The sequence below is a fragment of the Archocentrus centrarchus genome, chromosome 18 (assembly GCF_007364275.1).
Source record: "Archocentrus centrarchus isolate MPI-CPG fArcCen1 chromosome 18, fArcCen1, whole genome shotgun sequence".
NCBI lineage: Eukaryota > Metazoa > Chordata > Actinopteri > Cichliformes > Cichlidae > Archocentrus > Archocentrus centrarchus.
This window is the reverse complement of record NC_044363.1, coordinates 16245752-16273631: the sequence shown is the minus strand read 5'-3', so window position 1 is coordinate 16273631 and position 27880 is coordinate 16245752. Positions and strand designations below refer to the sequence as shown.

Below are 27880 nucleotides of genomic sequence, written 5' to 3'. Positions count from 1 at the left end.
TTGCAGTTCAAAATGCCAGAGATTTGAAACAGTATATACCTTTATAGCTCATGTGAATCACTTACCTCCACCAACTTGTAATTCAACAAACACTCACTCTTTATCTGTCACATCATGTCAGCAAATAAAAAAAATATAAAGATATAACAACATTTCTTGCAGACTGTGCACACAGTACTGTATTCAGTGTCGCACCAACAATTTAAAAGAGCTGGAACTAATTATTTCAGAATTTCTATAACTTGTTATATTAAATTCACAAGGCTGCAATGATCTTAAGACTGTTGAGTATCTTTACCTTTATTTTCTTTAAAAATTGTACAAGAAAGTGTTTCTTCTCTTCAAGTAGAAAACATGTCATTAGAAACAGGATTACAGTGTACTAGAGAAAATGAGAAATGGGTGAACCACAGCCGGTAACATTAGGTTGCCGCTATACTCACATTCATTATGAAAAATAAATGTCATCAGCAAAAAGGACATACAGTCTAACTGTAACATTTTAATCTGCAATCTGTTCATCAACAAAGGCTAATTCTCTGCATCTCTGAAAATCTCCTTTCCTAACTGACATCATAAAGTTCCCCATAAGGTCATAACCTTTGTCCCCAATAGGAAACCTGCAGGAAGCAGAGTATGGCCACCGCACGATGTTAGAAAAACTGGTACTACGTTTGTGTTCTGCCATTAGCAGCTTAATCAGAGTGAAATGAAAGATGGTGGAAAACATTTATTCATCATCATCATCATCGTCGTCGTCATCATCATCGTCATCATCATCGTCATCATCGTCATCGTCATCATCATCGTCATCATCGTCGTCGTCATCGTCATCATCATCGTCATCATCGTCGTCGTCATCATCATCATCATCATCGTCGTCATCCTCATCTTCATCGTCATCATCTGGATCGATCTTTCCAGAGAGAACGTCCTCAATCCACTTTTCCAGCTCATCTGCTGTTGGCATGTCATCGTCATCATCCATTTCCATCCACACGCTGTCGGCCTGCCAGTGACAAACATAAATCAATGCAAAAGGAAAGAATCTGCATCTATGCACACCAACCCTACATGGCGACTGATTTGCTACAGGAAAATGTGGCAATTACACATTGGTTCGATTAGTTTTCATTCACCACACATTTACAGAGTAAAGAAAACAACATGGTCTGCTGAATGAACTGATTCAAAGTCTTCTGGCTTTTTTTTTTTTTTTTTTTTTTAGCTAGCATCAGATAAATAAAGTCACAGGTATCACATGGATTGTCTTTTGGGTCAATATGACTTCTGGACTGCGGCAGATGTGGAGCAATTTATCGGAGTCACCAAGTTGCAAGTGTGGAGTCACCTGATGAGTATGAGTCTCTCTCCTTTAACTTGTTTCTTGGTCTGCTCCACTATACTTAACCTTGCTTGGTCCTCAGCAAGTGCCAGATGGCATGTTTACAGTACAAACCATGCAACTAAACAAAGAGCTCACTATCAGCTCCGTCAAGTAGTTAATTCATGTAATGCAGCAGCTTCATGTTGCATTTGTGTAGAAACAGTGTAGAGGTTTCCATCAAAATGTCATCTGTTTCCAAGGTGAATGGAAATGGGGATACAGTCTGAAGATTTAAAGTTCCAGGATTACATCATTACTGTCTGACTGACATTTTTCAGCTTGTGCACTTTGCATTTGTTGTCACATTTGATACATTGTTGTTGGGCGATAGAACAAGGATAAGTTACTGTCAAAGTGCTTTACTCTAAGACTGACGATGGCACCAACATATAGATCACGACAGTGAGAGGATAACACAAGATAACAATTAGAAATGAGCCAGGATGGATGGATGGATTTGACTTTTGCTAACATAATTCAATTATCTCATGCTGTACAGATAACCTGTTTTTCTTGGGTTCGGGAAAAGTTTGCTTACATCCTCAACATCAACTACACCAATCTGAGGAGAAGAGAGGTCAATGCGGAAGGTTTTTTCCCAGTATGGAACCAGCTGAAACATGAAACAGAGGAAAAGTAAAGGATTAGTTAGAAAGGTTGTTTTTTTTTAATTCAATTCAATTCAATTCAATTTTATTTATATAGCGCCAAATCACAACAAACTGTCGCCTCAAGGCGCTTTGTATTGTGGGTAAAGACCCTACAATAATACAGAGAAATCATTGGGATAATTTTGAATACTGTACATGGACTAAATCAAAGTATTAACTAGAGTATGAATAATTTCCAATTCAGCAGATATGCATTTTAATTGGGACATATTCATACCAGAGGGAATTTGTCAGGATCAATCCAGATGATGCTGAGGTTAGGGTTATCAGTGTTCTCACGTGCCACTTCCTTGAGAATCTCCAGGAATTCAAAGCCATCTAGGGAACAATTCAAAAGAGAATAAATGTGATACTGAAGTATCAGAGTTATATATGATCCTCACACTGATTTCATTTATGAATTGCACCCTCTCACCAGCCCTGTGCTGGTATGTCAGATTACAGAGCTGGAGAGATGTGCTCTGGAGCCTGAATAGAGCTCTGCCAGCTGCAGCCATTTCTATGATCATTTCCTTTTGGCCCCAGTCTCACCACAAACCTCAGCTTCAACCTTTGCCTCCAGCTACTAACCCAAGCCTTCATCCCAGGTTCCCATCTTCTAGCCCAAGCTCAAGCCTATTCTTTCATGTCACAGCCACAGCTCTTCTCCAGCCGCCTCTGCCTCACTGTTTGCACTACAGTCCACCTGCTTAGTCCTGACACTAAGGTAGAAAATCACCTGGGTCATCCTCCTCAGCAAAGGCAACGATGTGTTCTCCATCAATGTCGTCCTCCTGTGAATGTAAAAGAGGACATTTACACTCTTAAAATGAACAATAACAAAAGTAACTGAATATTGTAAATGGAATGCTTTTATTATTATTATTATTATTATTATTATTATTATTAATTAAAGAGAAATCTCAGATTGCTTACCCAGATCTCATACATGCTGTGAGGTTCAAGCTTTCTTAGAGTGGGCCTGAAACATAAAAATATCTAAAAAATTATTATTTTATTTTCCAAGTTCAAGTTCTATAAAAAAAAAATAATAACAAGAATATTTTGTTATCAACCACTTAGATGGATAAGATCATTCATACTGTATTAAAACAAGATGGTAAATCAATGCTACCACTCCAAGTTTAGTAAAGGCAGACACTGAAAATAGCTGATAAATACCCTTAGCTAAAATCATTATTGTAATCTGGTTAAAAATATAGAATATTTTGACATTTGAAATTTTGTATTTATGGTGAATGGTGGGTTATTGCACAAGATCATGCACATATTAGCACCAGGACCTCTTTAAATGTTTGTAACAACAGCACAAAGCTTGAGGTTAATAAGCGCTGCCACTAGATGGAACTGTTACATTAGTCTACAGCATGAGGACAAACATATCTATGTGTGCACAAATACACACACATATATCTCCTTACAGTTACCTTATCTTGCCTAATAGTGCTCAGTACCCTACCATTCTCTAACTACTTTTACTTTACAGCAGTAAATATAATCTAAAACGGTAGCGCCATTCCTCATGGTTGAATCTTGTTTTTCAGTGTGGCAACCACAATGTGCACATTTATGGAGGCAGGGGGCTTGTCCATGACTAGGATCATTATAACTGATTAAATGTTCATTAAATGTTTAAGTTGTTTGGCTTGTAATTTGTTTCTGACGATTTGATTTGATTTCTGGGTCCTCTTTGTGAAACCCAATTTTAAAACCCCCAAAATGCCACAGGTATTCTTCAGCTGCTTATTTCAGTCTCCCACCTGTCATGCTGCTCAATGAATTCAACGAGCTCTGACTCGATGTAGGGCTTTCCAGGAATGGGAACAGGTTCATCCATAAATGGCTCATAGAAATCAACTTCATTGATCTTCAGTTTCAGCTTCTTGGCAATCTGAAAGAAAAAAAAAGAAGAAGTGAAAATGAGGTGGAGGAAACTGAAAAGAAAACTGCAGAGTAATGAAATCAAAATGTTTTAGGAATTGCTTTGATTTCAGCAAACACAAAAAAAACATGCATGCTATAAAATACACAGTATAATCTAACATTACCATTTGACAATGAAATTCCTAATTTTATTTTTACACACACACACACACACACACACACACACACACACACACACACACACACACACACACACACACACACACACACACACACACACACACACACTCACACACACAAAATGCAACAGAAATAACAGCTAATTTGAACCTTGGGGTCAAATGTTGCAAAGAATTTGATGAAAGGGTGGAACTCCTCAGCAGCATCTTCATATTCAATGTAATCTGGATGGTAAAGACAAAGAAAAAAAAGCAGATCTGAATACTGAGCGCTCCTTTTGAAACTCAGCCTTTAGATCTTAATCTTTAACCTACGAGGAGATTTTTCACTCTTGAAATATCCAACAAGCCTGATGACCTCGTCCATGTTGTAGAAACCTTTCAGCTCACGGTCATTGCCAATGATCTCTACGGGGTCTTCAATCACCTGACAAAACACACGATGTAAAATGATGAAACTTTAAGTGTTGGACTGAAAATACATGTATTTTACTAATATTGGAGTGGCACAATTTCCGGTTATAATCTACAGAGCCCCACAAGGGACACAGGAGGGGAAAAAAGAAAATAAAAGATGCACTTGTGCAAAATCCTGCAAATTTTTTAATTTACGGCTGTAAAACTGAAATAAATTGACATAAAAAGTCTGAATTTAACCACAGTATTTGCCACCATTTCTAATCAATGACAATAATTTACTTACATCATAAAGAAACTCAACCAGGGTGTCGGCGGCCAGCTCTCCATCATACTCAATAATCTCATTATCAGCAAAGATGTAGATGCTCTCCACTTCATCCAGACCTGGTGGGATAAAAGTGCTTCATTGGTATTAGATATACATTTTCAGATGCTGTCTGCCATCTAATAATGCTGTACTGTATGCCTGTCTTATCTACTCAATATTTCAAACAGCCTCAGCTTTATAATAACTTTATAATGTATTATAAATTATACATAGGTGTTTTGCTGATAGAATGGTTGCAAGAGTGTTGCAGATATGCATCATTAAAACTGATGTACTATAAACATAATATTATAATATACAATGCATGAAATATTTTTGATACTTTGTTTTTTAGTCACATATTCACAGTAATGGGTTTTTCAATTCTTCAACAGTTTAGCGCTGCAGCAGTTGTAGAAACTGTGATATCGTTGCTCAACACTTGAGGGCAGAGTTTTCTCACGTTGTCCTTATCAGGCCTTACCGACCATCTCCTTTCAGATGTTTATTCCCACACAAAGAAATTCAAGTTTCATATATTCAAAAAATAATAATAATACTAATAAAAACAAACTTACTATATGTGGATTATTAGAATTTTGGTCTGTCTGAACAAACATAATGCTACATGAAAATAAATAAAGAATAAATAATAAAGGTCTGTTTTTCATTATATTAATCTACATGACCTGCAATTCTGACAATAATTAGCAAACTAGCATTTGATCAGCACATTTAGTAAAATTATGAGGAAATGCTGTCAGAAAAGTGATGGATTTGCATTGATCCAAAGATACTTGTTTTTCCTTGTCTCACCAAGCTTCTTGGCAACAGCAGCATCTTTCTTTTCATCCACCAATCCAAATCCAATGTCCTCATCATCAAGATCATCCAGAACTTGGGCTGCAAGCTACAGTATACAGAGGGGAAGAGACAGCCAGAGAGAGAGAAATGAGATGGGCAGGTGGGGAGGGAAAGAGACAAATAAAGTGAAAGTTGTCATACCTACACCAAGTTTACCTCAGACTGATATTTGTGATTCAATCCTCTGACAATGGCAGATATTTTCTAATCTCAGAACACCACTGTAAACAGATGTTTGATTTCATTTACACAAGCAAACCCTTAGCATTTCATTTCTCATTTTCAAGGCTTAAAGGCCAAAGCTTTGAGTCGCTGTCTTGCACTTTTTTTAACCCAAGTGAAACCAAAGCCAACAACTGACAGCCCTCATAGCTGGCATGAGGACCAACAGCAGGCTTTCCAGAAGAACAAGAGAGGCAGAACTTAAGCCAAGCAACGTCACAGAGAAGAGACAGTGCAACAGGTGTGGTGGAAATGAGAGAAGCTCATATTTAATGAACGTATACATGCACATACATATCGTAAACATACAGCTTATTCTTTCTCTCCACACAAAGTCAGAAATTCTTTTCAAAATGTGCACATTTTTTATCTGCTCTCACTTCTTATTGTTTTATTACATACTTTAGTATTTGCATGGCATAACTTGATGACTGCCCCTTTAAATGTAAGGTTACACTTTGAAGTGAGTCAAAAGCACAATGTTGCAGCTTGCAAAGCAACATTGTAAAATAGCTAGCATTCATAAGCGACCAAATGCCCCAAAGCAACAGCAGAAAGAGCCATACACCGTGGAGAGCATCTGCTATTTTGCTTCACAAACAATATTTAATGCCATCCATTCTTATGGTTTCCCAAGTCATGACGTTTTAGTTTATTTCCAAACCTTGCACCAGTTTTTGTTCTCTAATAGTCCCATTTGCCATTTTTTATTTAATTAGCCCATCACAGTCTAACAGAAAATGGGCATGGATACATTAATGGCAGGTTTTCTTTGATCTCCAAGGCTAAGTTCTCCCAAATCAGTAAAAAGAAAACATTTACACACTCTTTCTCTATCTACCCATGATAAGAGTGTTCCAAGTAGCTTCTACGAGTTGGATGAGTCCAGAAAAAATCTTGGATTATACTGACATGTTTTAATTAGTGAGAAAAGCAGCATGGTTAGCCTTAGTTAGTACCTTTAAGCTAGGCTAAACTAGCCTCCAGCCAGCAAAACAGATATACATCGATACTAAACCGTATCTATTTAAAAACATTTGTCATCTCAAAATGTTTTTTTTTCTTTAAGATCTAAATTTCTGTGACTTGTGCTCCACCAGCAGAAGTACATAAAATTGCTTTTATGCTGAATAAAGCCAAAGCAGCCTACATCACTATCTGCTCTTTTCTTCAGTTTTTTTAACTATTTTTGAGGCACAGTTCAGTAGATATCAATTTTTAAAATGTTTTCAGCATAAACTATGAATAGTAGCAGTAATAAATCAGAAAATATGATTTTTTTTTTTAATGATTTGGGTGAAGAAGTCCTTTGTTATCACTGATGGTTGCACTGATGTACAGTATGGATGAATGAGTGGGAGGATGGATGGACATGTTAGAATTTGATTAACAGATCGAGCTTTTTCAAAGGATTTACACTTACTTTTCAGAAATGTGAAGTTAAACTTGCACAGCCCAAGCTGCTGCTGCTGCTGCTGCTGGACTTTGAAAGCAGTTCAGTCTCTATTGGTCTGTGGTGTATGTTGTAACGTCATATGATAAGTCAAGGAGTGGGAGAATTGGAACAATCAGCAGATACTTCAGCAGCAGAGAAATCCTTATTTGACAGCCCAGCTTTGAAACATTTGACACAAGAGGCAGACCTTAACATACCTGATAGATAAATGCTGCTTGACTTGTGAGCAACTGCAAGAAGAAGTAACGTTTAGGGGAAAGCACAGTGTCTTGGTTTATAACAAATCAGAATGGCCCTCAATACAGAAAAAACAGGTCCACTTACACTGAGATTATACAAAGGACACATTACCCGAGGACTTTATGCACAAATGCACTCCAATTACTGAAATTTACACCCTGCAAATTAAACAGAGAGAGAAAGAAATCTAAACTGTGTCTTATTTTCACTGCACGGCTGCATTGTTAAATATTGTTTATTGTTTAGTTCCTCAAGGGGCCTTTTGAGGCTACCTCCAAAACCAAGACAATGGCCACAGACAGAAATACACAAAAGTGTTTCCATCTGTAAAGCTTATTTTTACCTCGATGAGCACTGTAAGTTGGGTTCATTTTTAAACCCTGTGTAAAATTGTAATATAATTTGTTTATAGTAAGTTAGCACCAATTACCAGCTATCTGCTTATATGTTATGCACCCATTCAGTTTATTTATGCCAAGTAACTCTAGCCAGATAACTCTACCTTCCCTTCCATATGGACAGACATAGAGGGCCACTTACAAATTACACCTGCAGGAGCTGCTCAGCCATCTTACTTTTGTCTATACAGTGTAATACTTCTGATTCTAAAAATACAAAAATACCAAACTCAAAATGATGAGCAACATTTGTGAAGTTATATACACCGAACAAGCATAACATTATGACCACTGATTGGTGAAGTGGATAACACCGATTATCTCATGGCACCTGTTAGGTAGGATATATTAGGGAGCAAGTCAGTGTTTTGTCCTGAAAATGTGAATTTTAGAAGCAGGAAAATTGGACAAGCATAAGGATTTAAGCAAATTTGTTAAGGGCCAAATTGTGATGGCTAGATGACTGAGTCAGAACATCTCCAAAACTGCTGCTCTTATTGGGTGTTCCCAGTCTGCAGTAGTCAGTATCTATCAAAAGCTGTCCTGGGAAGGAACAGTGGTGACCCTACGAGAGGGTCATGGGTGGCCAAAGTGCATTGGTGCACATGGAGAACAAAGGCTGGTCCATGTTTTCCAATCAAGCTGGCTACTGTAGCTCAAACTACCAAAGAAAAGGTAGCCGCAGACCAGCCAGAGTGCCCATGCTGACCCCACCGTCGAAAGCACCAACAATGGGCACATGAGCATCAGAACTGGACCACGGAGCAAGGTGCCCTGGTCTGATAAATCACATTTTCTCTTACATTACATAGATGGCTTACTGCGTGTGTGTCACTTACCTGGGGAACACCTGGCACCAGGGTGCAATATGTGAAGAAGGCAAGCTGGCAGAGGCAGTGTGATGCTTTGGCCAATGTTCTGCTGGGAAACCTTGGGTCCTGCCATCCATGTGGACGTTACTTTGACATGTACCACCTACCTAAGCATTGTTGCAGACCATGTATGGTCTGCAACAATGCTTTCATGGAAACGGTATTCCCTGATGGCTGTGGCTCCCCTTTCAGCAGGATAATGCATCCTGCCACAAAGTAAAAATGGTTCAGGAATGATTTGAGGAGCACAACAATGAGTTTGAGGTGCTGACTTGGCCTCCAAATTCCCCAGATTACAATCCAATTGAGCATCTGTGGGATGTGCTGGACAAGCAAGTCCAAGTCATGGAGGCCCTGCCTCACAACTTACAGGACTTCAAGGATCTGTTGTTAACATCTTGGTGCAGATACCACAACACACCTTCAGGGGTCTAGTGGAGTCCATGCCTCAATGGGTCAGGGCTGTTATGGCAGCAAAAGGGGGACTAAGACAATATTAGGCAGGTGGTCATAATGTTATGCTTGATTGGTGTGTATATATATATATATATATATATACAGAGAGAGAGAGAGAGAGAGAGAGAGAGAGAGAGGGAGAGGGAGATGCAACACCATGTTTAAAGTGTCCCACAGCTTTAGAAAGGATGTGTAAAATAAAAACCAAAAAACATGTTAATAGGCAAAACAAATCTATAACCTATAAAAATGGATGTTGAAAGATAAGGCAGGGAGAGCTCGTGAATAGAAGAAGATGTGGCACAAAAGTAAAGAGTTTATTCATTCATTCTCTTTCGCTTATCCTGTTCGGGAGGGGCTGGAGCCCATCCCAGCTGCCATAGGGCAAGAGTCAGCTGGGATACAGGTTGCCAACCTGTCGCTGAGCTAACACAGAGAGACAGACAACCATTCACACTCACACCTACGGGCAAGTTAGAATTACCAATTAACCTAACCCCAGTAACTGCATGTCTTTGGACTGTGGGAGTACCTGGATAAAAACCCACGGGGAAAAAATGCAAAGTCCACACAGAAAGACCCCACCTAAGGTGGAATTGAACCTGGGACCTTATTGCTGTGAAGCAGTAGTGCTAACCACCACGCCACTATGCTGACCTTAGTTTAGTCAGTTCAATTCAATTTTATTTATACAGCACCAAATCACAACAACAGCCGCCTCAATAGGCTTTATACTGTAAGGTAAAGAGCCTACAATAATAAAACTAACTAAAAACCAAGCATGTCCACTCATACTGACCAGCTTTGTCCTCGGCCTGTCATTTCCTCTCTGGTATATATATATATATATGTGTGTGTGTGTGTGTGTGTGTATATATATATATATATATATATATATATATATATATATATATATATATATATATATATATATATATATCACCTCACTTCACCCCTGCTTATCTGTTCCCTTGCTATCACCCAACCCAGGCAGAAATCTGAGTGCACGGAGGCAAGTTAGAGGTCAGCAGTGTAATAACTTGGCTCCATCTCCCAACACCCAGTCACCGTCAGTTTGTCACGTGATCATGATGAGGGCAGAGTACCAAGGTGAGTTGTCAAAAATGTGCTCTGGCTCCCTGCTGCGCTTGGCTGTGGCACCAAATGTTCAGAAAAGATTGAGAGCAGAGACTGCACGCTGCAGTAGAGGGATTGCATTTCTTGCAATATAACTGCCCACTCTACTGTATGCTGCTTGCAGGTTAGCCTGTTGGTTACTTAACCAAGTTGTTTGTCCTACTGAACAAAGAAATTTATGGATGGTTGGATGGATGGATGGATTTGTATAATCTACTTCACACAATATAAAAAGTTTCTAATTTCCCCTGATGAATGCAAAGTCTTTCCCGACATGTGTCAACAAATTTTACCTAAATTCTACCCGACACGTTCATAACAGAGGGCTTTCCACACAGTTCAAATTTTGTATTAAAAAAAATTCCCAAGACACAAATGACAAAGCAGGAATGTAATCACATTAATATACATGTCATCCATCAAAACATGCACAACATCTATCAAGCCAGCCATCCATCCTTTCTGTAATTTCCATTATTGTTTAGATTTCTCCATAATAAATTTCAATGGGAATAGTATTTCAAGACTACCTCACTTAATAAATCAGAATTGCATATCTTCAGCTACTAATATTATATTTTTACTATTTTCTACCTAAAAAAAAAGAGGTGAATGCAAAACAATTCAAGGGAAGATTCACAATTATCAACATTTTCCAGAGCGTACAAAGCATACGACGGGGGGGGGGAGCACCCAGCCTACGCTTTTCAAATAGTTAGAAAATGTCGGTCTATCTAATTTGAACGCTGCCGCCTGACCACCAATACCCACGGCATCCACACCACTGCACCATTGCATGGTCTGCAGCGATATGGCCTCTGGTCTGGCAGATCAGTTCAAAGGCCTCATTGAATTCTCTAAAATAGTCCATCATCGATTCACAAAATGACTCTACTGACGATATTAGACAGGAACAAGCTGAGAGTGCAGCGCAGCAGGTGTGGAAAGCAGCCAAAGCCACCCAAGATAAATTCAACAATAAGTGAAAGCATTGATAGGCGCATCCCTAGTTTTTACCCTCATTAATAAAGAATATATTGTAGCGCCTGTTACTAGTTGAAGAAGATGGTGAGAGATTTCCAGCAAAAGTTGCCATTTATTAGCAATTAAATTGTTGCTGTGTGCCGCAACTACGCAAAAAACAACAAAACGGGACTCCAGCTCCGACTCTCGCTCCCTCTCCCTCCACACACATTCAACTACCAACAAAAGGTGGGAAATCACAGAACATCTGCACAGAACCATCTAACTTTAACAAAATCGCTACAATATGAAAGTCACTTTGCCAAAAACTGACTGCAGCTTCTACCATCTGACAGAAATGTTATTTATGACTCAAAATGAATCGATATCATTCATAAGAGGTGATGGTTGAGATATGCTTGACAGATTATAGGTCTGCGAGACATTTACAACAATATAAATACCAGCAATAATTTTTGGGCAAATATCGGAAATCACTTTTTGGCACAAGGCCGGCTATTCAGATGACTAATCGCTCCACTGCCACTGTGTACAGTGTGGCGGCATGTACATTTTACATACATGCAGTGCAGTACACATTCACATTAAAATTCATATCAGTTTATTGCACCGTATAAATTCTAATATAAAGGTATATCTGTTAATTACAGGGTGTACCCTGCATCTCACCCTGTGACAGCTGGGATAGGCTCCTGCCCTCCCACAACCCTGAAAAGGATAAGCAGAAGAGATGGATGGATGGATTTTTATTAGTACAACAATACAATGTTTTTCACACACAGCTTGATCTTTTATTTTATGAATATAAAGAACCAGGTGAAATTAAATGTCATGAAATAAGATCAACATTTTCTTTGTAAACTTTTTTTTGGGGGGGAGGCTGGAAAAATAGTACGCTTTGGAAAATGTTGAAAATAGTGAATCATCCCTAAATGAGATGAAAGGATATAAATCTGACACAGACACCAAACAGGAAGTAGTTAGTAAGCATCAGAATGTTCTGTGAACACTGACTCTTTCTTGAGGATTTTTATTATGTATTGTTTGTCAGATTTACAGAGTTACAGCATGTGGAACCCACTGACTTCAATACAAAAGCTTTTAAATTATGCTTCAGTGCAACAGTGCCAACATGTACAATGGGTTTGTCCCGCCTATGTAAAAGAATACATTTGACAGTCTCCTTCAAAACTAACTCATATATCTCATTCACTCCTCCAGAGCCGGTTCATGAAAAGAGCTGACCTAGTTGCTGTTTCCTTCTCTGTATTGTGTAATTGTGACTGAGACATTTTTGGGTTGCACCACTGCATGTCTGGTGTGTCCCTTAAGTGAACAACTGAGCAGTTGATGAATCACACATTTGTGTGTCTGAGTCACCTTATGATGTAAGTAACTGAGTGAGAACCCAAGGCACACAAACCCAATCTCAGCCTGTAGTACCTTTGCTGTTAGCTTTGACACCATTCCTTTAAAATACATTAAAATTTGTGGCCTAAGATTATTATATTTATACTCTAGGACATGCACTTGCTTTGTTGTAAAATATGTTGTTCTATGATAATGTAGTTTAGTTCAATTTTAGCATAAATAATACAGATTGTAACAATGCAACAATAACATGAATTTGAAAAAAGAAAACACATACAGACCAAAACTGAATCATATAAATTAACTGCAGAAATTAATAGTTAATGATGGTAAAAGCAACAGGACTGTATGCTTGAAATATGGTTAAAACATGCAAATTACAGTAACGTGCACAAACAAAAGGCAGAGAACAGGCTATGGTCTGCAACTCCAAAATGGCTTAATCTTTAAAATGAGGAAACATTAAAAGCTTGTCAAAGCAGGAATATTTCCCTTTTTTTCCTGTAGAAGCCAGTGTCCTGGGATCTGTGTAAAATTAGAAGTTCAGTCCCTCCGCACCCCCAAACCCAACCCCCTCAGCCAGAGAGTAAATTAGTAATAGCTGCTGTAACACATCAGGACATTCTACACTAGACTGTTACATAACACTGCACCGGGGTGGTCATGAAACATTCAGACACAACAGCTCATAAAAGACACACTCTGACTTCCCACTAGCGAGCGTAACTGCACTGCTCAGAAAGAGCGAGTCCAGGATTTTCTGCAGAGATCAGACTTTCAAAGCTACTGTCTTTTCAGATGAATAATTATAGTTAAAATAATTTTAAATGATGCCTTACAGATTTCTATTTCTATTTTAAGCTTATCCTATTTTTTAAGTTCAGCTCAGCATGGTTTCTCAGGAGATCTGATGAAATGCATGGAAAGCCTTTGGAAACCTCACAGACACAGAAGCTGATTCCCTGCAGCAAACTGTGAGGACAGAAATGTCTGGGACCATCTGTGAATGACTGACTTTGACAGCAATAAGCCATAATATATAAATATGTCACAAAGGAATAAACTCAAGATCTCACTTGCATTTGTCAAGCTCATTGTGGTGAGTTAGAGAAAGAGAGATGTGTTATTTGACCAACTGATATTTTACTAACTGATATTACTAATTGATAAGAGATGTGCCAATGCACCCAAGAGAGGAAACCAAAGAGAGTGTGTATGCAGGGTGGCGTTTCAGAGAAACAGTGATGTGCACTACTTAAAAATAAATTGAATCTGCTATAAGCAGGAATGGTACAGCTGCAGCTATTTGCATGAATGAAGGCTGTATTCCATTTGAGTGTTCTAGTAAACTGCATCCATTAGCAAGCATGCACTTTTCTTTTTCTTTTTTACATTTAGAAAAACGTTACACAAGAAAAAAGGAGGAAAGGGGAAAAAAATTAAAGTGGATGCATTCATTGGGAATGCTGATTTACTGTCAAACTGTGATGGATTGCTGACACACCTAATTACAGCCATTGTTAAAGTTATTGGTACATGTGTGTTTCCAAAAAGTCACAATGCAGTGTAATGCAGTGAAAATGGGACGTGGAATTGCTGTGATAAAATCCTGTGAACTTACAGTATGTAAGCAATTAAATTTGTCAGCACTGCATTTTTTTTTTTTGCAGTGTACCTATTTTAATCTATAACAGCTGTTTATTGTAAAAACATTTTTACTGTACTGTATAGAATATGTAGTTGTTTTTGTTTGGCTGGCATTATAATGCCAAGGATGGGGGGGATTGGAGTCTATCCCAGCTGCCATGCGGTGAGAGGCAGCGTACACCCTGGACAGGTCACGGGGTCAGCACACAGAGAGACAGACAATCATTCACATTCACGCCTACAGCCAATTTTAGAATCTCCAGATGACTTAAACCCAATGCATGTCTACCCAAAGAGAACCCACACAGACATGGGGGGAACATCCAAACTCCACACAGAAAGGCCACGGCCAGACGGACCTTCTTGCTGTGAGGCAATATCAGTATAAAATATTACTGCATGTTCTCACCCCTGCTAAATTAATTTTCTTATTTTCATGATGGTACTGTATACTAATTATACCATCATCATACCAGCTTCTTCATAATTAACACACTCCTTGCACTACATGGTTATTAGAATACTGCAATATTTTTCACATCTGTCTCAAAGTTGAACACTGGCTGGAGGTAATTACTAGAGGAGTCTTGGTGGCCCCTTCACATTAAGATTGTTCTCTATGACACAAACGCGGGTTGCTGGAGGTTGCCAGCTCCTCATTGTGATTGCTTTGATTGCTAGCAGATTTGCACGGCTACCCACAGTTTGCATGGAAGATGAAGACATGTCTGCAAACACTTGCATTCACTTTCCGAGCTGTAGTGAAAATTGAAAAAAGAAAGTGAAACACAGTCTGGAAACCTTAAAAAAGTAAAAGTTGTGCCTTATGCTGCAACCAACACATTTCAAAAGGTGCGACTTTTACTTTGAACATGAATGGTTTCTGCTCCTGATTTGCATCACACGTTTTATTACCATTTCAGTACCGCTTGGTGAGTAGTTAACAAGTGTTTGCAGACAAGTTGGTGTCTTCCATTCAAAGTGCAGGTGACAGGAGCAACCTGCTAGCAAACAAAGCAATTGCAAAAAATGTTTTGGTGCTGCACTGTATACCTCTTTGTAGCCAATTTTGCACTAACAACTGCAACCTCCAGCAATAAGAAATGCATATTTCTCTCATAGAAGAAGAATATAGATTCATAAATGTGCTTTACTATAATATAATACCAAGATGAGTGGTGAAAAATAGATGTTAAATGACCTTAAAGCAAATTTATAGTACGCTCACACTGTGGGATGTAAAATACTTAAACACTGTGGTCTCAGTGCTGTCTTTATTCAAGTCCATTGCTTAATATAGATGTAAGCTCGGGATTCAAAGTCACATAATTCATATTTAAATTTTTCATAGTGCACCTTAATCCCCCCCCCATTTCCCTAACAATCTTCTCCAAAGAAACAAGTGACATCCAGACATTCACACTTACAAATAAAAGAGGTCTGGGTTAAAAAACATTTAGAGGGGAGAAAAAAGCACAGCATGGTAATTTATGAGTCATTATACACATGGGAAAAAAATAAATAAATTCATAAAGTCATATGTAAAAAGCATCATGAGTGCAACCCGTGTGTTGCAGGAGGCGGAGCTTTATGTATGTAATTCATATATAAAACACTGCCTATGTCACTCAACTGGCAAGCTGTTCTGGATGTGCACCACTTCACCCCATGGATGGATGGAAATATTTAATAAAGAATTAAGCAAAGAAAATAGGGTTGGTTGTGTTATCACAAAATTGAATGCAGTCACAGGATATTTTTTATGTGGTAGAACGAGCAAAAACCCTGCTGCATGACAACGGTCAATAATAGCTGAATTTCATTAGGGAAAACTGAGTTTGCTGGTATGAGACATTCCTCTCTATTGCAGCTGCACTTCATATCCAGGCCCACTGCAGTTGACAGCTGCTTGATGGAGCCCCATAGCAATGATAAACCTGTCAAGTGTTTTTACCAGACAATATTGCAGATGTACAAATGTAATCTGTGGAGGCTGTTTATGAAAATACTCAAAGCTATTCATCTGCGGAGAGGGGCACGCTGTCTCTGTGATTATACTCAAGAATATATTTTACAAAATCACATTAACTAGCTCAATTTTTATGCCTCGGAAAGAGCGAAGAGATGATTTTATCCCTGGTAGCGTTTCAGTGCAATCAACCCCAGCACAGCAATTCATCATATTTACTCAGAACAATACAGCTTTCCTGAATAGACAAAAACACAGTATCCAGGTATCATATTATACCGTATATCCTCGGGTCATATACATTACTGACCACAGAGATGCACAGTCATGCCTGTGATTAATGAGAAAAGGGAGGAAAAAAGAGGAAAGTAGAAACTGCATAAACACTTGTGTATTATAGCACATTGGGCAACAAAACCACAGTTTCAACAACTCTTTATCTGCAACTGAATAAGGCAGTGCACTCTTCTATTATTATAACTAACAGGTGGGTTTTGACATGGCACAAACTGGAGGAGCCAGAATGCCAGTCTCGCTGGCAAACAAACATCTTTATCCATCAACACCAATGAGATGATGCTGCAGGATGACACCAAAGACAGTTCATGTATGCATAACTCCTGTCGCATCCAATGATATCCCATCTGACAAATTAGTTCTTAATTTAGTGTGTCTTTCACACTTTTAATTGGGGGACCAGGGAAGAAGATAAGAGGAGTTCTATCAAGACATGATTTAGCTCTCTCACAACGCAAAAATAGCATGTTACTTGTTGACAGGTGTGTTTCTGAAGTAAGGAATAGTTCAACTGGTCTTTGGATTAAGAATGTCATTTTTTCTTCTCCCTGTAGTTTCTTTGGAAAGTACAGTAGCTGTGGCTTTGTAAAAATGACTCAGAGGTCAGATTACATTAAAGATACGTTTGCACGGGATGCTGCACCGACACAGTAGAATAAACAAAGAAGGTTGAAGCTTTTAGTCCTGTGAAAAAGAAAGTTTTTACAGGACTCTATGCAGTCATTCATGTGCAGCTATCTTACGGTCTCATCATAGCCTTTTAAACTGTTTTTTTTTTCTATTAAACAATTTAAATTAAACAAGTTGAGCAAGTTTAACTATGTTTCTGCAAGTAAATCCTTGAATTATGAAGGATAGTTTTCTTTGCCTTTTCCAGCCTGAATGTGCGATTTTATTGAATTACTGGATCATCACGTTTTTATATTCTGTAGATCTAAATAATTCAAATTCTGCTGCATAACAATAGAACAACAGTTGAATGTCATGTCTTGTACACGCAGTATGTGTGGCTAAGCTTTCAGACAAGTAGCACACACCGAATTGTCCTTGCTGAATCTACTGTTTTCTTAGTGTTATATCTAATTAGCATGTTAGCAGATTCTGCGAGTGCATGTTTTTCTTGGACATATTTGTGAGTTTGCTCATTTAGAATGAAATGAACAGTCCCTTTTTTTAATGGTAGATTTATTTTGATGGAGAAAGACAGAATATCAACCAAAAATCCAGAAAAAAACACATTACATAAATGTTATAAATTGATCTGCATGCCACTGAATAAAATAAGTATTTGATCCCCTACAACCCAGACAAAATTCTGGCTCCTTCAAACTGGTCATGTGCCCATCTGGTACACAGATTATAACCAACCAACCAACCAGCCAACCAACCAACCGACCGACCAATATTCCTGATCTCTATTTGTTATGTGTATAAAGCACACCTATCCACAGAATCAATTTCTTCCATTCCAACCAGTCCACCGCCATGGGCAAGACCAACGAGCTGTCAAAGGACAATGTTAAGTGACATTATGCAGACCTACACAAGGCTGGAAGAGGCTATAAGACCATCACTAAGAAGGCTGGTGAGAAGGTGACAACTGTTGGTGCAATTATTTGGAAATGGAAGAAATATAAAATGACTATCAATCACCCTTGGTCTGGACAAAGCACATGTACAGGCCCGTCTTAAGTTTGCCGACAATCATCTGAATGATTCAGAGAAGGCTTGGGAGAAAGTGCTGTGGTGAGATGAAACCAAAATCTAGCTCTTTGGCATCGACCCGCCATGTTTGGAGGAAGAGAAATGCTGAGTATGACCCAAAGAACACCATCCCCACAGTCAAACACGGAGGTGGACACATTTTGCTTACAGGCTGTTTCTCTGCAAAGGACAACTTCACTGCATTCAGGGGCCTGTGGACAGGGCCATTTAGCGTTGGATGAGAACCTCCTTTCCTCAGCCAGAACACTGAAGATGGGTCGTGGATGAATCTTCCAGTTTGACAATGACCCAAAACATACCGCCAACGCAATGAAGGAATGGCTAAAAAAGAAATACATCATGATTATGGCGTGGCCTAGCCAGTCTCCAGACCTCAATCCTATAGAAAATCTGTGGAGGTGAAGATTCACTTGCCAGACAGCAGCCAAGAAAGGCTTTAGAGTTTCTGTAAAGAGGAGTGGGCCAAAATCTATGTGCAAACCTGCTGACGATCTACAAGAAATTTCCTAAGGGTTTCTACACCAAGTAATAAGTCATGTTTTGCTTGGGGGTCAAATACTTGTTTCACTCAATGACATGCAAATTAATTTATAATGTTTATTTAATGTGTTTTCTCTGGATTTTGGTTGATATTCTCTCTCTACGAGCAAACTTACAAATTCAGCAGTGGATCAAAAATGATTTCCCTCACTGTAGAGGTGACAGAAAGATAAAAAGTGATAATTTGATGAACATTTTCATGCTTCACCAGGCAACAGGGTTTAAATATATCTCTCACCATGCATTCATTTAGTTACATGCAATATGTGGGAGTTTAAATTTCCAACAGCACTGCAGAGTGACAACAACAATCTGTTTAATGGACTGGAAGCAAATTTAGGAGGCAGTGGATAGACATGAACAGACCTGATGCGCTTGTCTTAAAATACAACCCCCAGCTGCAGCACATGCAGCTATAAATATGTCTCATAATTATGACTCAGGACAAATATTATGAAACAGAAGTCATTAAGATATGATTAAAGACTAACAGGCAGGATGCAAAATGAACATCTATCTGCCAAAAACGGTCACTAAATGAGTAACACCTCAGTTCTACACTGGATAAAATCATTAAAATAATTGGTCTCAAGAGCTTGAAAAAAGATGACTGGACATTTGTACACATTTCACTTCACATGCAAGAGGCTTCTTCAATTCTAAAACCAAAAGGTGGAGAGTCACAGGTATTTAAACCCTGGTGTTGGTTTTCCCCTTTGGAGGTAGTTGTTGACCCACTATTAATAATGTGTGTCATCACATGAACCAAGGTGTGAAGAAAGGCATGGGTGATTATCACCAGGGCTTTCAGGTGAAACCACTGTGAGTCAGGGTTTAGGCACCTGGGAAGGGATTTCAAGACTGCATTGTAGATGGCAGACACCTGGTGTTGTAAGCCACCACCTCTGTTCAATGATGGTCGTTCATGGACGGCCTCCTTTACTCTTCTTTCAAACCATCTGTCTTCCCGGTCCAAAACGTGAACATTGGCATCCTCGAAAGAGTGCCCTTTCTCCTTTAGGTGCAGATGTACAGTTGAGTCTTGTCCTGTCGAGGTGGCTCTTCTGTGTTGTTTCATGCGTTTGTGGAGCAGCTGTTTGGTTTCTCCAGTGTAGAGGTGCACTCCTCCTCACTATACTGCACAGCATACACTATGTTGCTTAGGTTGTGTTTGTGAGTTTTGTCCTTGGGATGAACCAGTTTTCGTTTTAGCGTGTGACTTGGTCTGAAGCACACTGGGATGCCATGCTTGGAGAAAATTCTCCTGAGCTTCTCTGGCAAACCTGCCACAGAAGGGATGACAGTGCTGTTCCTTTTGTCATTCACTTTCTCTCTTGTTGGTGTCTGACCTTCTTTCCTGTGCATCTTTGCTAATTTGATGAACACCCGGCTGAGATAACCACATATCTTAAGAGCTTTTTTTTTACATGTGTGTGTTCCTTTTTTTCCCCCCTTTTGCCTTAGAGTGAAAAAAAAAAATCACACCAAGTTTGTGTTCTAGTGGGTGATGGGAGTCAAAGAGTAGGTACTGGACTGTGTGTGTGGACTTCAATGCTGAGGCTCCCATCTTCCTCACTGAGCATAACACAGTCCAGGATTGATAACCTATTAGCCATGGCATCCTCCCTGGTGAACTTGATGTTTTTATCCACTGAGTTGATGTGGTCAATGAAGGCTATTGCTTCTTTGATTTCACTCCATGTGTCATCCACATACCTGTACCAGTGGCTAGGTGCTATCCCTTCAAAGGAGCCAAGTGCTTTAATTTCCACTTCCTCCATTTAAAGGTTGGCTACAATGGCTGACACTGGGGAGCCCATAACACATCCATGCTTTTGTCTGTAGAAACTCTCGCTATACTTGAAATAAGTGGTGGTTTTCTAACAGTGTGCAAATATGAAGCTGGTTCTGTCCATTTTTTAGTTTTAGAACTGAAAAAAAACCCCAAAACTCTTGGATAAGAAGTGAAATGAATTCAAAAACTTAAAGCAGTCCAGTCACCTTGTTTCAGGCTCTTGAGACTACCATGACCTAGATGACTAAGAACCTACACAGATATTAAAATAATTGAATCTGTAATATGAAAACTTTCGGTTGACATCAAATTTTACAGAACTTAATGTTAATTTTTCTTTCTCTTTTCTGTCTGTTTCTGTCACTCACCCCTTGTCTTTCAATTTGAACTCTGCTCTTTGGCCCACCAAATACTGTAAATGCTCATACTCATCAATCATTCAATACCTACGCTCCACTGAGCTCAGATTGCAGGAATCTTTTTCTTGCTACACTGATGAGCAACACAACAGCTCTCCGTTTTGCACACAGTGTTGCTATGGCACCCTTTGTATCACCCAGTAAACTGTGCAAACAGCAGGAACCACATCAAATTACTCCCTTCCTTCACGTTTCACTCCAACACAACAGCCGAGTTTCTGTATGTAGCAGTAACAGTTTTTAATGAGTTTTTAAACCAGTGAATAATAGTTTCCAATGAATACATCTGGAATTTTACCACAAATTGCTTTAAAGACTATTTTATCAGGCTTTGTGTATTTTAAAGCCTGATTTGCTCAGAATTTGTTTTTATGAAAACATGAGTTTTTCTTTCATTCAAAAGAACACTTTGAAAGAGGTTTCCTTACTTCTGTCTTATGTGTTTCTATTTGGATCTCTGTGGAGATGTGACACACAACAGTTTTATACCATGTACAGATTTTACTTTAATCTGCCTTACTTACACTCACCATTCATTTCATTAGTTACACCTTGATAGCACTGGGGTGGACAGTGTTTTGCCTTCAGAACTGCCTTAATTATTCATGGCACAGATTCAACAAGGTGCTGGAAACATTCCTCAGAGATTTTGGTCCATATTGACGTGATACCATCACACAGCTGCTCCAGATTTGCTAGATGCACATTCATAATGGGAATATCCAATTCCAAAGGTGCTGTATTGGATTGAGATCTGGTGACTGTTGAGGCCATTCAAGTACAGTGCAACACACTGGGATGTTCAAGAAATCAGTGTGAGATAATTTGACTTTTGGGACATGGCGAGTTATCCTGCTGGAAGCAGGCATCAATAGATGGGCACGCCATGGTCATAAAGCATTGGACCTGGTCGGCAACTATTCTCAGATACACTGTGGTGATTAAATGATGCTCAGTTGGTACTAAGGAGCCCAACCTTTCCCCTACACCATTACACCACCACCACAAGCAACATGAACCATTGATACAAGGTAGGATGGATCCTTACTCATCAAATGCTTACCCTTCCATCTGAATGTTACATTAGAAATCAAGACTCACCAGGCCAGGCATTTTTTTCCAATCTTCTGTTGTTCAATTTTGGTGACCCTGTGGAAATTGTAGCATCAATTTCCTGTTCTTAGCTGAAAGGAGTGGCACTGGTTGTGTTCTTATGTTGCTGTAGCCCATCTACTTCAAGGTTTAACATGTTGTGTTAAACCTTGACCTGAATACCTTGGTTGTTTTACCTTACAGCTCTCCAAGCTGTTATATGTTTAGTTCACATTACTTTATCTTCTAGTTGATTTCTATTTCATGCTTAAAGAAATACATTGTTAAAAATCTAGTTTAAATTAATAAATGCATAATTTTCACTGAATCATGTTATATATCATGGTCTTTTTAAATAATCATGATTAGGATTTTTTTCCATAAGAAAAAGAAGACAATAAGCAATATTTGTCATGTAGTACTGGATAAACAACTGTTGAACAGATTTACCATAAAAGTACATACAGATAGTCATGGTTCCAACGGCGTGACACCTACTGACTTTGGTGATCACCTGAATTTTCCTTTAGATACAACTTGACAAACAGAGGTTAGACTGCCATCCTGGGTTTTGCAAAACTTCATACCGGCATTAAATAAAACTTTCTATGCCTTATTTTGATAAATAGAATAGTACAGTGTCAGGAACAGTGAATACATTTACATTTAATGCATTCTTTAGTTTTGTCTGCTATGTTTCTCCATAGTGCATGGAAGCATTAATTTGAAGTAGTTATTATACTAATAGACAATTCATATAGATGCACAAGTTAAAATCTGGTCCAATAATGTGCAGGGAATCTTCATTGTTTGAAGGAGGCTTCTGAAGTTGTCTTGTCTAATCTTCTTCCATTCACAGAGAGATCTGGGAAAAGGTCATGCTGTCACTGGGGTAACTGTTATTCAAAGTGACTTTTGAAGCCTCCCCCCAGTATAATTCATGCTTACATTTTGAATGGTATTGTATGGTTGGGTTACTAGTACACTACTAATGCACCTTAACCTTGGCTGCTACTGATAAATTTGAATTGAAGCTGCTGATTTCTTAGTATTTAGAAAAGCCAGCTATTTTCCTCATAAAAAAGGGGGGGGGGGGGGGGGGGGGGGGGGCTGTATGATATCAGCATTCATGTATGATGTGAGATGGTCAAGAAAACAGTACCTTTATTTCTCACTTTAAATCTGTTTGCTATAATAATAATTTCAGCAACAGTGAAACAGAAGTTTGCTTTTGTTGCCCCCAATGAAGGGCTATTTGTTTTAAAAGATGCAAAGAATTTGTTTTAAGAAGAGTTTCTATCCTTAAAACACAAATGCTGCTGCAGCTACTGAATAAAATTAAAACGTATAAATTTTCAGCTGACATTGAGTACTGTAATTCATCTAAATCATGGGCAGGATTAACTCACGTGTCCAACATCCAGAATATAATTGGATAATAATTTGATTATTGTATTATATTGCATATATATAATATAATATAATATAATATAATATAATATAATATAATATAATATAATATAATATAATATAATATAATATAATATAATATAATATAATATAATATAATACTTTCTCGTTAACAGAAGTCTCCACAGCCTCTTTAACTCACAAACTCCAGATTTTCCTCTTGACTCTGTGCTGTCCTGCTACCAGTTAGAGGTGAGGGGAGGGAGACAGGACAAAAGACATACTCTGGAAGAGAGCCAGAGATTAATAATAACTAATGACTGCAGAATGCAGATTGGTGTATAAATGCAGAGTGAAAAAAGATGAGTGAAGAAGAAACGCTCAGTTCATCATAGGAACCCCCCAGCAGCCTAGGCCTATTAGTATAAATAAGGGATGGTTCAGGGTCATCCTTTCTATAAGCTTGATCAAAAAGGAAAGTTTTAAGCCTAATCTTAAAAATAGAGAGGGTGTCTGTCTCCTGAATCCACAGAAGAGGGGCCTAAAAGCCAAAGGCTCTGCCTCCCATTCTACTCTTGAATACTCCAGGACAGTGGGTTAAAAAAGCCCCTTTTCCACCGCCAGGGTTTCCGGTGCCGGTGCCTGTGCTGTTCCCAAAAGAACCGGCGAAAAGCTTAGGAACGGGCCCACGTTTCCACCGCACTTGCTAACCGCTCCTTTATGTATGAGTGTGGGCGGGTCCACGTCTGGACGGAAGCTGAAGGGCACAAACGTGGGAGAACATGCTCCACTTTCACATTTTACGGTCCAAACAAAACTACTGCACCATCTGTGTGCAGCACAGAGGTAAACACAGACAGAAAATACGAGCAAGACAACAAGTACGCACTTTGTATCCTTTTATCTGTGATATGAACTGATACAAAGCAGCAAGTTCAGCCTTAGAGCCCAACATAATTCACAGTCGTGAAAATCGCTTCACTTTTTTCATGTAATACACATGTAATATGGTAGAAAACTTGATGTTGAGACGGCAGAGTCACGCCCTTCTGCCGCTTTCGTCCCCCCAAATCTACAATGGCCAGTCAAAGTCCAGACCTCAACCTGACTTAACTTCTGTTCATTTACTGAACATGAAAGAAGGAGTTTGAAAAATAAAGATAGGCCATGCATTTTCCTGTAAGTCTGACTGGTCCAATGAAAGCCCTAAAATAAATCCTCAACGCTGTAGTGAAACATCACTGCTTTTGTTAAAATTAAGATAATTTTTATAAAATTTTTAATAAATTTATTTTCATTTCATCACAAAGCAAAAAAGAAGATAAAGAAAAAGAAAAAAGTATACATAAAAATCGCACATCCTACCCTGTGCATTTTTCCCGACTTTTAAACAAAGGTAATAAAGATCTGAGCCCCCAAGCTCTCCACTTTAATAATTCATACTTTCAGATTCATAGGTGGTAATGACCGGCTATTTTAAGCATCCCCCTCGGAGCAGAAGGGGATGGTTCGTGATTGGTCACAATTGGCAGGAAGTCAGTAAGAGAGTAACAGTTCAGCAGGGACATGCTCCACTAAGCATCTCCTCCTCAAGCCAAGAAGCAGCACTTGGCAGCACGGATGGGAAATTGATCAGATCCAGTGACTTGGGTGTGTAAATGATGGTTTAGGACTTCAGCCTGTGTCTAGGGGGGGTATGTAGTAATACAAAACTAGAACAGTGTGAATAAATGAGGGAGACATAGTTGATGTGAAATATGGCCTTAAACTCCCACAAGGGCTTTTAGCCTCTTGCTAAGCATGCAGCTCTGTCCCAGTCTATTTACAGCATTGACTTATGCAGTCTAATGTAAGCTACACTGTGCTTCTGTAAGAAGACACTGCTGCTCTGACAAGCAAAAAGCGGCTATAGTGAATATACTGGCTGACAGCAGGACCCAGGTGCATCAGCTGTTGGCTGTCTTGTAAAGAGCTGTTCATATTTATTCGTCTAATAAAGGTCTTCAGAACAGGCGCACTCTCCTTCTTCTTTCGGCTAATTAGCGGTGTCTCTGGAATAATCTATGAGTAAGTGTCTGGCTCAACGGTGGAAGGAGAAAAGGCTCATTTACTTGCTGATCTCCAGACATTCTGGCATTGCTTGTATTTGGTATTGCAGTTAAATCAGGTTCCATGCAGACATCATGTATCCCATCATTTGATGACATTAGACTAAAAGCAGTAGCTTGATGACTGACAGCTATCTTGCTGATTAGGTCTTTACTACTGTAAACCCTTATGGAAAACAAACACAAAACATCCCATTGCCTCTCAAAAGAAATAGTAAAAGTATGCTTCATACTCTGACTAACTCATAGCCAAGTCACCTCCTTCATGTTTTTCTTTTTCAGTATATCAGCTGCAGCTCTTCTACCCACTCTTCCAGACTGTTCCATAAGCTGTAGTGGTGGACACTTTCAGCATCTGTTTGTGTTTATTCATCTACTAAAAGTCATACAAAAAGTTCTTGTTATGAACATCAGTGCTCTAACTCTTAATTCCAGGAAGTCAACTGTAAGTCCTGCCTGCCAGTTCTTCACCTTCAAGTTGCCCAACCAGTCAGCCCACTCTCTCCTGCCTCCTTCAGTGTCAGCCGCAGACCTTTTGCCAAACCTCTCTTGCCACCTCAAACTTCCTCTGTGATTCAATAAAACTTTTAATTCTCAGTCTGTGCTTTCTTACATTTGAGCATGTCAGTTGAGTCTAAACCAGGTGTTAAATTACTTTGCATGAGAAAAATGCAAAAGTGGCCCCTTTATTTAGTAATAAAGTCATACTTGAAAGAACGTTTCTTTCACCTGCCCACTTATTCATAAGAGGTCACCACAGCAGATTGATCCACATATACATTATGCACAAACCTCCCAGGGAGTTGTGTCTGTCACCGGTATCAAAACTGGTAGTGTCACATTTTAGGCGAATGTGTTAACCACTATACTATGGAGCAATTGATAAGTCAAATTATGAGACAAAAAAGATGAATCCATCCACCCATTTTCTTCCAATTTATCCAATTCAGGGTCATGGGGAGGCTGGATATATTTGCTGGATGGATAGCTACTGGGCCTGTCCAGGTCGCCAATCTTTCACAGGGCTAAGACACGGGGGCCAACGGCCATTCACACTTACGGTCAATGTTATAATCACCAATTTTATATATATATATATATATATATATATATATATATATATATATATATATATATATATATATATATATATATATCCATTAACTCTGCTATCACTGAATAAGCTATTCTTTTTGTCAAAAGGGTAATCCCAGTCATCAGTAACCTGAAGTGTGAAAGCTGCAGCTGCATCCAGGAAACCCCAAAACTCCATGTGGTGCCAAATTGCCCAACTGTAACCTTTCCCCTCATTCCCCTCCTCTCACGGTGCCCCTTTACACCCATGCACCACAGATTCATCCAGTGTCGTGCTTTGGCAGAGACCCACCTCCAGGGCAAGCTCCTCTATCTGAAACTGCTTCATGGCACTGCGGTTCCCATCAACATTTTTGTGGTAGTAGATCACCATCACGTCATACTTCTTCATGATGGACTTGTAGTTCTTGGCACTCAGTTCATGGACGCGGTCTTTACCGTCATACTCAGGGATCTCCAAGCCCTTCTCCCCCCAGGCACTGGCCCCCAAAGAGAGGAAAATCCCTAAAAACACCCAGGCCCACTTCATTGTTGTTGTCTCCTGCTGGCTGCAAGAATGCCTCCTCTCAAAGCCTGTTGATGGCAGGGTAAAAGAGCAACAAAAATCTCTTAAATTAATGTTGTCCCTAACTCGAGTTGGTGTCTGGAACAAAGTCTTCTTCTTCCTGTCCCCAAAGGCTAGAGAAGAGCAGGCCTGACGTTGACGTCCTCCTTTTAAAACAGAGCTGCACGTGGTTTTGCTGATGTCACTGGCCAACTAGAGAGGGTGCTACCCTTTTGGGGTGCAGTAAAGGGGGGCACAACACTGATCCTGCCCATCTACAAGCCATAAGGCTGCCAAACAAGAAGGAATGACAGTGGTGGGGTCAGATTCCTGAGCAGTCATCAGAAGAATAGTAAATGGGAGGCAACATGGGAGGAGCCATGTTTAGGCT

The 27880-nt window shown here is 39.2% G+C and overlaps 1 protein-coding gene across 1 annotated transcript; it reads right to left on the bottom strand.

The window, feature by feature from the left end:
• Positions 1–284: 284 nt before the first annotated feature.
• casq1b (calsequestrin 1b) lies at positions 285–27646 on the bottom strand. The gene is made up of 11 exons (XM_030753738.1): positions 27238–27646; positions 5665–5758; positions 4825–4925; positions 4437–4548; positions 4273–4346; positions 3819–3949; positions 2974–3019; positions 2777–2831; positions 2276–2376; positions 1926–2000; positions 285–1009 (listed from the first exon to the last, which is right to left on the bottom strand). The coding sequence occupies exons 1-11, from the start codon at positions 27472–27474 to the stop codon at positions 731–733; spliced, it is 1305 nt and encodes a 434-aa protein (XP_030609598.1). The 5' UTR covers positions 27475–27646; the 3' UTR covers positions 285–730.
• Positions 27647–27880: the final 234 nt, after the last annotated feature.